Source organism: Mesocricetus auratus, unplaced genomic scaffold (genome assembly GCF_017639785.1).
Source record: "Mesocricetus auratus isolate SY011 unplaced genomic scaffold, BCM_Maur_2.0 Super-Scaffold_100676, whole genome shotgun sequence".
NCBI lineage: Eukaryota > Metazoa > Chordata > Mammalia > Rodentia > Cricetidae > Mesocricetus > Mesocricetus auratus.
In genome coordinates, this window is record NW_024429266.1 from 13,582,933 (window position 1) to 13,595,811 (window position 12,879).

The window sequence follows — 12,879 nt, forward strand, 5'->3', positions numbered from 1 at the left end:
GGCATTACACTGAAAGCCCAAAGCCAAGGGCAAAGGCACCCATGTATGCCCTCCATGATGCCTCAGGACCAACTTTATAAAGGAAGCAGGGCAAATACCCTTCAGAGGAGGACCAGCTCCCTGCACTGCACCAACACGTATCGTCTCTGGGTTAGGCCAGCCCTGATCTTGGTCAGAGGTCAGCGGAAATAATCTCCACGCCTGTGCTTGTCATTCTGTATCATGTCATTTTCCCTTTCTATCCAGATCTTACCACAAAAGTAAAATGAAAGATTAACAGGCTAACAGCGAGCTTCATGAGAAGGGTGATGACAGTTAACCTCTACCACCCAGCATGCCTGAACCAGTTGCTGCTCATTCAGAGATGGGGAAATAAAAACACATCCTCCTCCCACCCCCGGTGACATCACACACAGGGATGAATAGTAGCCAGGTCTCACCAGCAATGACCATATATAATATAATGGTTCAGGCCTATAATCCCAGCTACTCCAGAAACTGAGCTATGGGGATCTCAAATTCAAGACCTACCTCGACTATACAGTGAGTCCAAAGTCAGTCTGAGCAACTTAGTAAGACTTTGCCTCCTTTTTTTTTTTTTTTTTAATAATTTGAAGGTCTGCCTGCCTAGCCCAGCAGTTGAGTGCTTGGTTAGCATGCTTGAAGTCCTAAGTTCCCTTCCCAGACCACCGAGTAGGGATGTCACAGGGATTGCTTCTGCTGCTAATCTCCTACATAAATCCTACTTTTTGGTTATTTATAAAACTTTCTTTTCTTATTTTCATTCTCTTGTATATATCTGCACATGTGTCGTGGCACCCATGTGGAGGTCAGAGGACAACTCTGTGGAGTCAGTCCTCTCTCAGACATTTCCACAGGTCCCAGGGACTAAACCTGGGGAGGCAGGTTTGCATCGCTGGAAGGCAAACACCTTTACCCCTGAACCATCTCACCAGCTCCTCTTTTCTTCCTTTCTTCTCCTGCAATATTGGGAATGGAACCCAGGACTTGTAGCATGTTAGGCAAGCATTCTCAGTGAATTACATCCCCTGCCGCAGTTACTTAGAAAACTTAACAGCTTTTCTAAAATGAGAGAGAAATAAAAATTCCAAGGAAAAAAATGAAACTGTGTTGGCTAGTGTCCTGAAGGGATACCTTTTGTAGAGTGGGTTTCTATCACTTGATGGCAAATTAATGAACTGTCCCAACAGATCTCAATGGGGGTAAAGATATGGTTTCCGCTGCTGAATCCTTCTTAGAATTACTGTGAAAACGTTTCTGAGTGTTGCTGACTAAGGAAATGTGTATCCTAAACCAGTCCTCGCTGTGCAGGCCTTGGAAGTTTCTGCCTTTATGAAGGAAATGACAGAGGAATCTCCCCTAACAGTCCTCTGCATAAATGTGTCAAGCCAGTCACATTCCTCACCCATGCAGAGCAGGCACTTCTGTGGACCAAGCCCTACATGGCTCTTCTCTTTGAATCCACACCTTAAAAGAAATTCCCAAGCCTACTCACGGACACTAGACTGAAGTGGAAGCTAAGACCAGCCCTTTTCTAAGTAGTCAGCAAAACAACACATAGGGACACCAATTGCACAGCAGTTGGGGAATTCCAGTCTTTGGAAAACAAATTTGATCGCAGCTTTTTGGGTATCAGCAAATCATTCTGTGGGACTGTGTTGGGTGACAGTGGACTTGCAGATGCTGCAGAGATTTTCTTCCACAGAACTCGGTGCCTTCCAACAATGCTGTCACTTATTTACCGAGCCACTACTCTGTGACACCACACAGGGCACTCATATCAACACTGTAGCGTGAGACTCACCACTCCAGGAAGCACACTGACTCTCACTAGTTCTCCAGTGGTTTACAGACCATGGATGGGCTGCGACTTCGATCCAGGCCTCCTAAACCCAAGTCTAGCTTGCTTATCTCTGAGGCATCAAGGCCAAGGAGATCAGCAATGAACTTGTGTTATTCTCCCTTCATGCATTTTTAAGACAGTTCAACACTTCTATGGATAGATAGACACCTTTTTCCTCCCTCTCTTGCCCATTTAACAAATGTTTTATTTTTCATGTTATTTTATCATTATTGTTGTATGCATGGGCACGGTGTGCATGAGTATTCGTCTGGGGCACAGCATGTATGCAGAGGCCAGATGACAACTGTGTACATCCGGGTTCTTTCCTTCTACCCTTGTGAAGGCTCTAGAGATTGAACTCACAGCAACTGTCTTCACCACTGAGCCATCTCAACCGCCCTTAGCACATCTTTTAAAAGCTAGGCTGGGTCTTTGAAGATGAGTAAGGAACCTACCCACTCAAGAAGCTCTGTGAGAAGAATGTGAGCACGGGTCCTACGACAATACTGAACTTGTGCCGTCCATGCTTCTCCATGTGACCGCTGAAGAAAATAAACTCTATAACCTCTCCAACCGTGCCATGAACTATGGAACCAGGAGAAAACATTTTGAAACTTTTAATATAATAATATAAAATGAGCTCACACATGCTTATGTGTCTTGTCTTCCAGCCAAAGAGACTTACGCCGTCACATTAATAGTCGAGGTTAGCAGTTCGCCTGGAAAGCGGGTTTGGCGCTACTGTGCCCAGCACAAAGGTAAGATGGAAAAGGGAGGCTCAGAGAGAAAATGACAAGGTAATGGGAGGGTCTCAGCTTGAGGCCTGTGACAGAACGGTACCAGTCAAGCTGATGGATGGGACCATGAGACCAAGGTAGCTGATTCTCCCACACCCCCAAGGTGGCTGTCCAGAGTGAAAAGGGTGCCCCATTGTTGTTCTTAAAGAAAGGCTGAGTGTTCTGCTCATCTGTTGAAACCACCTGAAGCCCCATCATTAGTTGATTCATTGAGTTGAGAGTATATGACCATATGATACTCTTAAGGTCCTGTAAAATTCCAAAAGGGCAGGTGACACTCTAGAGAACTTTTCATAAAACCAAAGAGTTTACAGTTGGTAGGACGCAATGCCTTCTCCTGGTTCATGAGAAAATAAAGGAGATATGCATGCATGCACATATGCACACATGCAGGCATGGACACATGCACGCTTGCACACATGCACATCACAACAAACCATACCTGTCATGGAACTGGAGAGAGCACATAGCTTCAATGCCACACTGACCTCTCCTATACAAACACATAGATCCTCCACACTGATAATGTAACCACAGTACAATTAGTGTATTTGCTTGTTTTTGAGATAGGGGATTGATACACACACACACACACACACACACACACACACACACACAGTCCAGGCTGGCTTCACACTGGAAATCCTTCTGCATTAGCCTGGTGGGGGTGTATTGAGATTATGAGCACACACCACAAAGTAATTTAAAAGAATTCCTGAGTTGATTATCTGAAATCTACAGAGATTTTTCTACTAGATAAAATTCTTTCCATTAAATTCTAAAGAAAAAAACAAAAATAAATCTACCTTTAGGTAACTAAGCTGGAACCAGACAAAATAGAACAAGCCTAAACAATGTTATCAATACTCCTAGGAATTTAAATAAACTATACAAAATGAATCTAATCTGTAACTACATTCAGCAAGCATGTGCTGACAAAGCCAGAAAAGTGACTTGGTAGCAATTCAGCTCTTGCAAGCAGAGCTCTGACGATGATTTATGTCATCCTGGAAATCCAGTTCTCTTCAATCAAAGGCTGACAGGCTTGCTATTTCCTTATTAAAGCCTAAAGGCAAGGTATGTCTTGTGGTGCATGTTTGCAGGCCTTAAATGTTCTCAGCAAAGGTAGTGTTGAGTCTCTACCTTTCTTACTGATGTTTTAAAAACTAGCTGAATGCTTCCAGTCTCTGATAAGACAGTGCTTTGAAGAGACATCTTGGCTCTGTGTCAGCAAAGCATCGGTTTTGAAACTTCCCATCTGAGGGGCAAAGTTTCTTTTTATCTGCAGCCAGAATGCATGCTATGGGCATCCTATCAGCACACTTGCTAAGATATGTGTGGTTACTAATGAAAACCTCTGGGAGGTAGATGGTGGCCCATATCTTTAATCCTAGCACTTGGGAAGCAGACGCAGGCAGACCTCTGTGAGTTCGAGGCCAGCATGGTCTACAGAGCCAGTTCTAGCATAGGCAGGGCTACACAGAGAAACCCTGTCTCAAAAACCACCCCCCACCCCCAAAAAGAAAAGCCTCAGTTAAGACACTAATGCTAATGCTTTGCTCTGTTGTAGGTTTCTTGTTGTGTCTTTGTTGTTGTTATTTTTCAATGGGAAATTACATTTTGGTAAAGGGATAGGTAGAAGACAGGCAGGCTGATCAGTCAACTGGCTCCAATAAAAGCACACATTTAAAGGGGCCTGGTTTGGACCTCAGTGCCAAGGGCCATGCCAAAGGATCTTTGTCACACTTCCAGACATCCTGACGCATGCTTCATACCCACCAAGTTTGGAGCTGAATGTCTAGAATTAAGTATTTGCAGAAAGTTGATAGACTCCCTTGAGTTGCCCTTGAATTATGCACAATGAAGAAAGAGAAAATGCTACCAGAGACCCAGGGCCCCTCAGTGTGTGCCCCAGGCCCTGTTGCTTTTTTTTTTTTTTTTTTTTTTTTTGTCTTTTTGTTTTTGTTTTTTTTTTCAAGACAGGGTTTCTCTGTATTGTTTTGGAGACTGTCCTAGAACTTTCTCTGTAGACCAGGCTGGTCTCGAACTCATAGAGATCCACCTGCCTCTCTGCCTCCCAAGTGCTGGGATTAAAGGCATGCACCACCAATGCCCAGCAGTCCTGTTGCTTTTAAATTTTGTCTTTGTTTTGTTTTTAATCAGAGTAACCCCCGGAATCTCAGATAAATGACTTCAGGGACCCTAGATCTAGAGGCCCCGGTCCCTGAGAGAGAGAAGGGCCACCTATCTTCAGAAAACAGAGCCATCTGAACTCATATTCCCATAATATGGGCCTTCGACACCCTCATCTGAAGTTTCCAGTGAGCTAGAGAGATGCCTCAGCACTTGTGAACATTTGCTGCTCCTGTAGGACTGGAGTTCTGTTCTCAACACCCACACCAGGCAACTCACAACTGCCTGTAACCCCAGCTCCAGGGACCCTGCACACTCCTCTGACCTCTAGAAGCACTTCCACAACTTGTGTTTATACACACACACACAAAGAAAGAAAATAAACCTCTTTTAAGTCTCTACTCAAAAGTGCTCACCACTAGATAATCAAACATAAAATTGCTACACGCTTCTTAAAACCACACACAACCATCTCAAACAGGTTAAAAGTGTACAAGTTCATTTTTCACTAAAAAAAAAAGCACAAATACTCAATACCTACTCCTCCCCCAAGAAAGACCAAAGAAACAAAATTCCAATGACCCTTAAAAGTAGTAAACACCGAGAAGGCAAAGGTGTTTTAGTTCCTTACACAGCCTACAGGTGCTAGGCCATAGTTTCAAATTTTTAAAATACTTTTTTACAGTTTGAGTTATGAATGTTTGCATGTGTGCCTTTGTGCGTGCGCGTGTGCGTGTGTGCATGCATTCGCGAGCCTGCTCCACCATGGACAACTTACAGAAGGCAGTTATCTCCTGCTGCCGGGCAGGTTCTGGGGCTCACATTCGGGTCGTCAGCCTGTTCGTAAGCACTTTTACCTGCTGAGCCTGCTCCTTGCTCTGCTTTTGTACGTACACATTATTGACAGTAGAATTTTGGATTCAATCTATTTTCTAAGCTAAGATGCTTCTGTATTATAATGTCACACTCTCTGCCTGAACTTTTAATGCCCCAGACACTCTTGAATAGGAGGGTTAAAAAATTAATGGTTCCCACTATGGGAAACAAAAAAGAGAGCACCATCCTTGCTCGATGCCATTTGGTTCTGATCTCAGGGAAAAGCAAGCATGAAAGGACCTGAATTTAAGCCACTGCAGACAGATTCACGATAGTTACTGCCAAGCAAAACCCAAGTGTCTGCTCCTTAAGATGCAGATATGCTATAACACCCTGCCTGCACATCCAACTACACATGTGTCAAGGTGCAACAGAGGGCATGTGGGAAAGAGAGGCAGTGGTAAAAATCCTCAGGGTCTACTTGGGTCTGGGAGCCAGGGTTGGTCATGTGAACATGCCGTTTTAAGCCTATGTGCATGAGTGAACGGGTGTGAGTGTGAACACGTGTGGGCGCGTGTTAGCGTGCGTGAGCAATGTGAAGGCGAGGATGAGCATGTGCGAGCGACAGTGAGTAAGCGTGAACGTGCCCAGATGTACTACAGTAGTGCCGTACACACGGAAGCAAGTCCAAGAGGCGCAGGCAGGGCCACAGCAGCTTCATTTGCCAAATATCAAAAGCACAGCCCACAGGCCTCCCAGGTCAGTCAAGATGTCTGGCCTCCTGCAGACAAAATAGCAGTCTTGGGTATTGAGCGATTCTTGACCCAATGAGCAGATGGTTTGGTGTTCCAGATAAGCTCTAGCACCACCATTAGTCTAAGAGGAGAACTCTGCTCACAGTGCAAGCTTTCAACCAGAGAGAAAAAGTCCCTAGGATCCCATAATTTCCAGTTGGTTACTCACACGTCTCTGACCCCAACACATTCTCTTTCTCTCTCTCTCTCTCTCTCTCTCTCCCTCCCTCCCTCCCTCCCTCTCTCTCTCTCTCTCTCTCTCATGCTTCAGAGAGCAAAGACAGCCAGGAATTTCTTTTCCTGACTCCCCTCCGGGTGTTCAAGAAAACCTGTCCAAAGCTGGGAAGTGGGCAGACAGGACAGCAGCTCACTTCCACCTCTGGGCCTCCTACCTAACTGGAAAATAGCAGTTCCCTCCCTGCTTACACATCTGGTTTTACTCTGACAAATGAAGGAAAAAAAGAAGTTGTTGTTTACCTGTTAATATTTATATACCCTTTCACCCCTTCTCAGACAAGACTTCCTTTCAAACATGGGTGTGTGGACCTCTTTGACAAGCAGTAGGTAAGAGCTGCTCAGCCACCACAAGAAAGCAAATGGAAGCTGGGTACCAAGCTGACGCTATTTGGGTGTGTGGGGTACTTCAGGGTTTTGGGACAAATGCGGGGAGTGGGCAGAAGACCCTCTCTCACTTACTGGGCCTCTAACTGCTGAGCAGAGGGCAGAGGAATTGGGCTTCGCCTGCCAAGAGAAGCACTTTCAGTCTGGCCTGTGGTGGCTACCTGCTCCAGGCAGACTGCCCACTCCTTCCCTAAGGGGGTATGCTGGTGCCTGGGAGCAGGTACAAGATGCCCGGGATCCCTGTCCCAGCCACAAAATGCCAGGCTGATCAGGACTCAACTTTGCATACAAATTTGCCTCTAGATCACCAGCAGACAGGTTTCAGGGAAAGCAATTGCTGATCTTCAAAACTAGGCCGTGATTTCTGAAGTAGAAGCTGAAAAGAATCATCGTGTCTCAGAATCCAAAATTTCTTAATAAAGCATGTTGCATCCACTAGGGATGGAGAAAGTTATTGGCGTGCAAATGGGGGAATCTCACATTCAAGATGAAACCAGAAGGCTACCCACTAAAATGCCATGCAGCTTTCCCCACACGGAGCCCACGACCTCTTTCTTACATGCCAGGTTAGGAAATTCCCCCATCCTTCCTGGAGAGGCAAGAGAAAGGCCAGCCCACTGTAGAAGAGTAGCCTTAACACTTACATATTCTAAAAGAGGCTGACCTCAAGCTGGAATCAACCATGTAGTAGAAATGAGTCAGTATAATGAGCCCAAGCGCACAAGTACAAATGTGCCTGGAAAGGACCTGTCACAACTTCAGTGACACAGTGTGCCTAACTCAAACAACTTAAGAAAATGTCTGCTTGTCTCAAAGGACAGTTTACAGTTCAGTCCACACGCCATACGTGGACTACACTGGTATCACCACGTCCTGCCTGACTTACTGAGTGAGGCTTAGTCGTTGTTCCTGCCCTAGATCAACCTCACAACCACATCTGCAGAGGTCAGGGTCCTGTCACAAATCACCTCGCTCACGTTTCTGCCTGGGAGTAGAGACTGCATGAAGCCAACAGAACTTGTCAGCCTGAATGAATCACGACCATTAAGTGTTTCGCTTCATCAAGCGAAAGCCACATTCAGCAGCTCCGTTCACTATCTTTGGAAATCAGGAAGGCTTGTTATTGTTGACATTCATGAATATTATGTTCCTTCTAACCCATTTTTTTTAAAGATGTGTAACGGTAGGAATGACTCCAATTCAACTGGTCAGCCTACAAAGTGCTCGGGGTAGTACCTCTGTGACCCACAGCTAACCCACCTGTAGAAAAATAATGGTCGTGATTTCAGCAGAGCCCTGCTCGGAGCCCTTACTGCTCAGCAGAAAGTAAGGAAACCAGGCGAGTACGCAGCGCATCCAAGGCCTGCTGAAAACATGAATTCTAAGTAAATGCACAGTAACACTCACCACTCTGGGCTTCTGCTGGTCGAGGGTATGCAAAAAGGCTGAGTTGGGGTCCAGCGTCCGCTCAGGGTCACTGGAGATGTCCTCTTCTGAGTCCTCGTAAGAAGAGGAGAAGCCAGTGGAGGAGGCCGAGGAGGATGACAGCTTCCTCAGAGGCAGGGGACCCCGAGGGCTTCCTTGGATCTCGTCTAAGCCCCCATCCTCCTGAGCACCCATGTCTGTGATGATGACAGCAGGGATGGTGGGGACGCTACCGCTGGGGCTGCAGGCCTCTTTGAAGGAGGCCTCCCCCTCCTGATCTGGGGGGATCTCTTGGCAGCCACGATGAGCATCTCTGTCATGCAGCTGGCCCCCCCAAGTTTCCATCCGCTGCACCCCTGTGTCACACGTCCAGATCAAGGAACCTTCCACAGCACTTTGCCAAGCCCTGGAACTCTCAGGTCTCACACCCATCCTGTCCCCAGGGAGGCACTGGGGTTCTTTCAAATCTGTTGCCACTTTCCCAGGTGGTAAAGGTCCCAGCATTGTGACACAAAGAGCTCCTGCCTCCACATCCCTGGTCCCTGCCTGTGCTGCCTGGCTGCCCCCAAGCAAGCCCAGTGCTGGAGACCCTTCCCCCATGCCCAGGGTCTGCTCGGGCCCTTGGATCCCCGGGGTCCTACTTCCTGCCTCCTCAGGACCTACGGAGTTCAGGTCTCCTGGCAGTCTAGACCATCTCGAGTCGTCAGAGGCCTCTGAGCTTTGGGCATTCACAGTTCTCTCTTCTGGCCTTTCGATGATTTCAAGTGCCCAGGAACCCTGCCCACCAGCAGGATGAATACCTCTTCCCACCCTCCCAGGAGGTTCTCTAATGTGGATCCGGCCAGACTCTGAGGCTGAGCCTGTCTCCCTGTCCAGAAACTGCCCCTGTCTCTCCATCTGGGCCTCCCAGGGGCGCACGCCCCCAAGCTTGCAGGCTGCCTCCATGAGGGCAGAATCATGTCCAGGGTGCGGTCCAACGGATGAGGCCGAAGCTACCACTTTAGTGGCCAATGCTAATCTAGTTCCAAAGTGCTCCGGAGAGGGAGCAACCCTCTTGTCAATTTCCATGGCTGTGGGTGAGCCACAGCGGGGACTGGCCGGGGTGCCTCCCTCCAACCTCACTGAAGCAGATGGACTCTGAGTTCCTAACCTGATCGGGCTGGCAGGCCGTAACACAGGGGCCACTCCCTCCTTGTCCTTCGAGGGGTGTGGGCCGAGCCTGCTTCTCCTCCCGGAGTTGGGGTCTGGAGTCTCTGTACATGGATCTCCCCAGGACTTTGTCCTCCGCTCCTCACTTGGGGCGCACTGGGTCAAGACCCTTCCAGGGGGCTGGCTGCTGCTTCGGAAGGGACATGGGGAGGGCGAACGAGCCCTGCCCAAACGCGGGCTTCGGGGCGTTTGGATGGCAGTACTCTGTGCCTGGATTTGCGCCTCGAACATGCCCACTTTCTGGTTCACCTGCACATTTTGCAGTTCGCGCTGCAGAATCCGCAGCTTCCTCTGGGCCTCCTCTGGCCCAGGTGGTGATAGGGTACGGGCCGCCACCACCTGCTGCGCGTCCCCTCGCAGGCGACCAGCCCAACTCGGACTTCCCACGCCACTGCTGCTGCTGCTGCTGCCGCTGCTGCCGCCGCCACCGCTGCCGCTGCCACTATTCAGCCTACGCCGGCCGCTGCGCCAACCCCCAGGGCTCGGGGGCTCCTCCAGCGACAGTGACTCCGCTGGGGGGAAGAGGAAGGAGGCGCCTCTCCCGGGGCTGAAGACGCTGCCGGGGCTCAGAGCGGCCCTCCCCGAGGGCTGAGGTGTCTCGCTGCCGCTGGGCCGGGGGCCGCCACTCTTCAGCTCGTTGGTGCTGTTCATGATCACCAGGCTATTGAGGGCATAGCAGTACACAGCCATAGTACTGGGTCTGCCGCGCCGCCCGCCGCCGCGGCTCTCGGTCCCGCTCCACCGCCGGCGCCTCCTCCTCCCGCGGCTCCCGGCTTAGTCCTGGAGGCCCGGCGGCCACCGCTCCGCACGCCGTTGGAGCAGCATGGCCTAGGCGGCAGGCACGGGGCACGATCGCGGGCTCGGCCCCCGCCCCAAGCTCCATAAACGATCCCGCGGCTGTCGAGACACAGGGAGAAAAGTCAGAATTCCAGAAGGCGTAGAGGGAGGGTGGAGAGAGCCCACCCGCAGAGGCCAGAGGGAGTCCCGGGACCCCAATATGCTGGGGGCAGGGTGCCCCCTGGATGCTTGGCCTACTGGGGCTGTGATGCTCCGTGCGGAGGCATGCCGGGCTGCCTCGATGGCCTCTGTTCCCGGTTTCCGGCGGTGGTCCACCCCCCCCCCCCCCCAGCTTGCGACACGCTCTAAGAACACCTAGAATCTCAAATTCTAAGATTAGTCTCGGTAGCCACGCGGATGGCCGAGGAAGGAGGTACAGCTGCTGGGTCCCTAGGCAAGGCTGCTCAACTTCCCTTGGCCAGAGCAAACACCGGCTGTCGAGGATGACAGGCAGCCCTGCTCCACCCTCTCAGGACATCAGAGACCAAGTCACAGGGAACCTGACCCGGACTTGCCTTCCCCAAACCGCTGCCTGAACCGGGACCTGGGCCTTTTTCTTTCCCGATCCTGGACATGGGGCTGTCTCCCTCCGCCTGTGAAAGGCCTGGGACAGTGCGGGGCGGGGTGGGGGGGGTGGGGAGCAGGCAAAGCACTTTGCAGCACTAGTGTGTTTTGTGAATGTGGGCACGCGTGCGCGCCTGGGACCAAAACTCGGCAGTATCCAGTACTGGAATCAATAGTGGAGGCCCCCTACTGTCCCCTCATACCCTGCAGCGTGTGTGTGTGTGGGGGGGGGTTCTGTGTGTCCGCAGTCACTCAGTCCTGAGCTCATCCTGTTAGCAAGGACCCAGGTGTCCCTGTAGGCTCCGGGACCCGCACCCATGCATCCATCGCAGGAACTCTGGCTTGCTTGCACGGCTGCAGCCCGGAAGCCTTCTAAGTGTGCAGGCCTGAGAATTTGCAGCCCTCCGGAGGACGGCATACTAAACCCGGAGCGGAGCGGCGGAGGACAGGGCCTCGCGCATCCCGGGCGGGCAGCCTCTCCCGGCGCCAACAGAGCCGCCCCATAGTCGGAGCCCCAGGCGCCCGCAGCGCGCCGGGGAGGCGGCGGAAAAGCCGAATCGCCTCCGCTATCCCCAGCGCCACTCCACGCCACCCTCCCGAATCAGCCTTTCCCCTCTGCGCTGTGTTCCGACCCCGGAACACCCGAAGGAGCCCCAGCCCAGACGGAGCGGAAAGAGGGTTCAGAGGCGAGGGCCAGGAAGGAGCCGCCACGCTTACCTGCAATTTGCTCAAACTCCCAGGTCCCGTGCAGGCGACATGCCCCGTGGACTCGGGTCTTGGACAGACCAGGTGGTTTAAAGTAGAAAACGCCCCTAAAGGATTTCCGCAACAACTTATGGAAGACAAAAAACTTGGGTACAAAGAGGGTGAATGTACCGGCGCAGGGGCCAGGCGATCCAGGGGGTGGGGGTGGGGGCAACGCCAGGCCGACCCTGAGCAGCTCCTTGCTTGGTAGGAGACACTACCGCTGTCAGCGTCTGCTACCGGCTACTTCAGTGTTTGTTCAATGTAAGATTAAAAAAAAAAGTTGGGGGTTGGGGGAGGAGGCAGAAAGGCGGGGGCTTGGGGGAGGAAGGCAGGAAGGAAGTTGTGAGCCTGTCTGGGGTTGAACTCAGCGGAACAAGTTTTTCTTTTCTTCTTTTTTTTTTTTTTTTTTCTATTGCTTGGCAAGACCGAGGGAGGGAAACACTTTTTTTTTTTTAAAGTTTCCATTGTTAGCTAACAAAAAAGAAAAAAAAAGGAGGCTTTTAACTTCTGCGGGTTAAAGATATACCATTTATTTTCCACCCCTCGACCAAGGTTTTCTGGTGTTTAGTTTTATGAAGCTACTTTTGAAAACTGTTTTTTAATAAAGTTTTGAGTGTTTGTGCTAAACAAAGCCGCTAGTGGGGGATCTTTTAGCATCTAAAATTCTGCATAAACAGCTTGTGTGCTTGTACACAATAGGCAAATGTTAAAAGTTATATGGAGAGCATTTCCTTGCACAGTTGCAGATTTTAAATGCATCAGGGTAGCGTTCTGGAAGGCTGATTGAGCTGGGAGCTGCTTAAGGGTGTGCAGTGTGATTGCTAGATGTGTGAAGAAGCTTGGTGCTGTGCATCTATCTGCAAAGGCACACACAACTGTGCCATTCCCAGATTTTTGCACTCAATCCTTAAAGTTATTTTAAGAGAAAGCAAGTCCTGGAGCTCAGGCCTGAAACCACTTGCTGGATCTCCTGTAAACTTACTCTCCTGTGCTTTCAAGCATTCACACCACCCTCAAAAAAATGGGGGGCCACCAGTCAACATTACAAGGCAGGGGAGCCCTTACACACATA

General features: G+C 50.2%; 1 protein-coding gene across 1 annotated transcript in view; it reads right to left on the reverse strand.

Annotated features, from left to right (window-relative positions):
- Window positions 1-12,072, reverse strand: part of Itpkb (inositol-trisphosphate 3-kinase B) — a 91,762-nt gene extending 79,690 nt beyond the window's left edge. The window contains exons 1-2 of the mRNA XM_005078140.4: window positions 11,778-12,072; window positions 8,433-10,556 (exon numbers count right to left, since the gene is read on the reverse strand). Of these exons, the coding sequence (XP_005078197.1) occupies window positions 8,433-10,349 (1,917 nt within the window). The 5' untranslated portion in view covers window positions 10,350-10,556; window positions 11,778-12,072. The remainder of the gene's footprint in view (window positions 1-8,432; window positions 10,557-11,777) is intronic.
- Window positions 12,073-12,879: the final 807 nt, after the last annotated feature.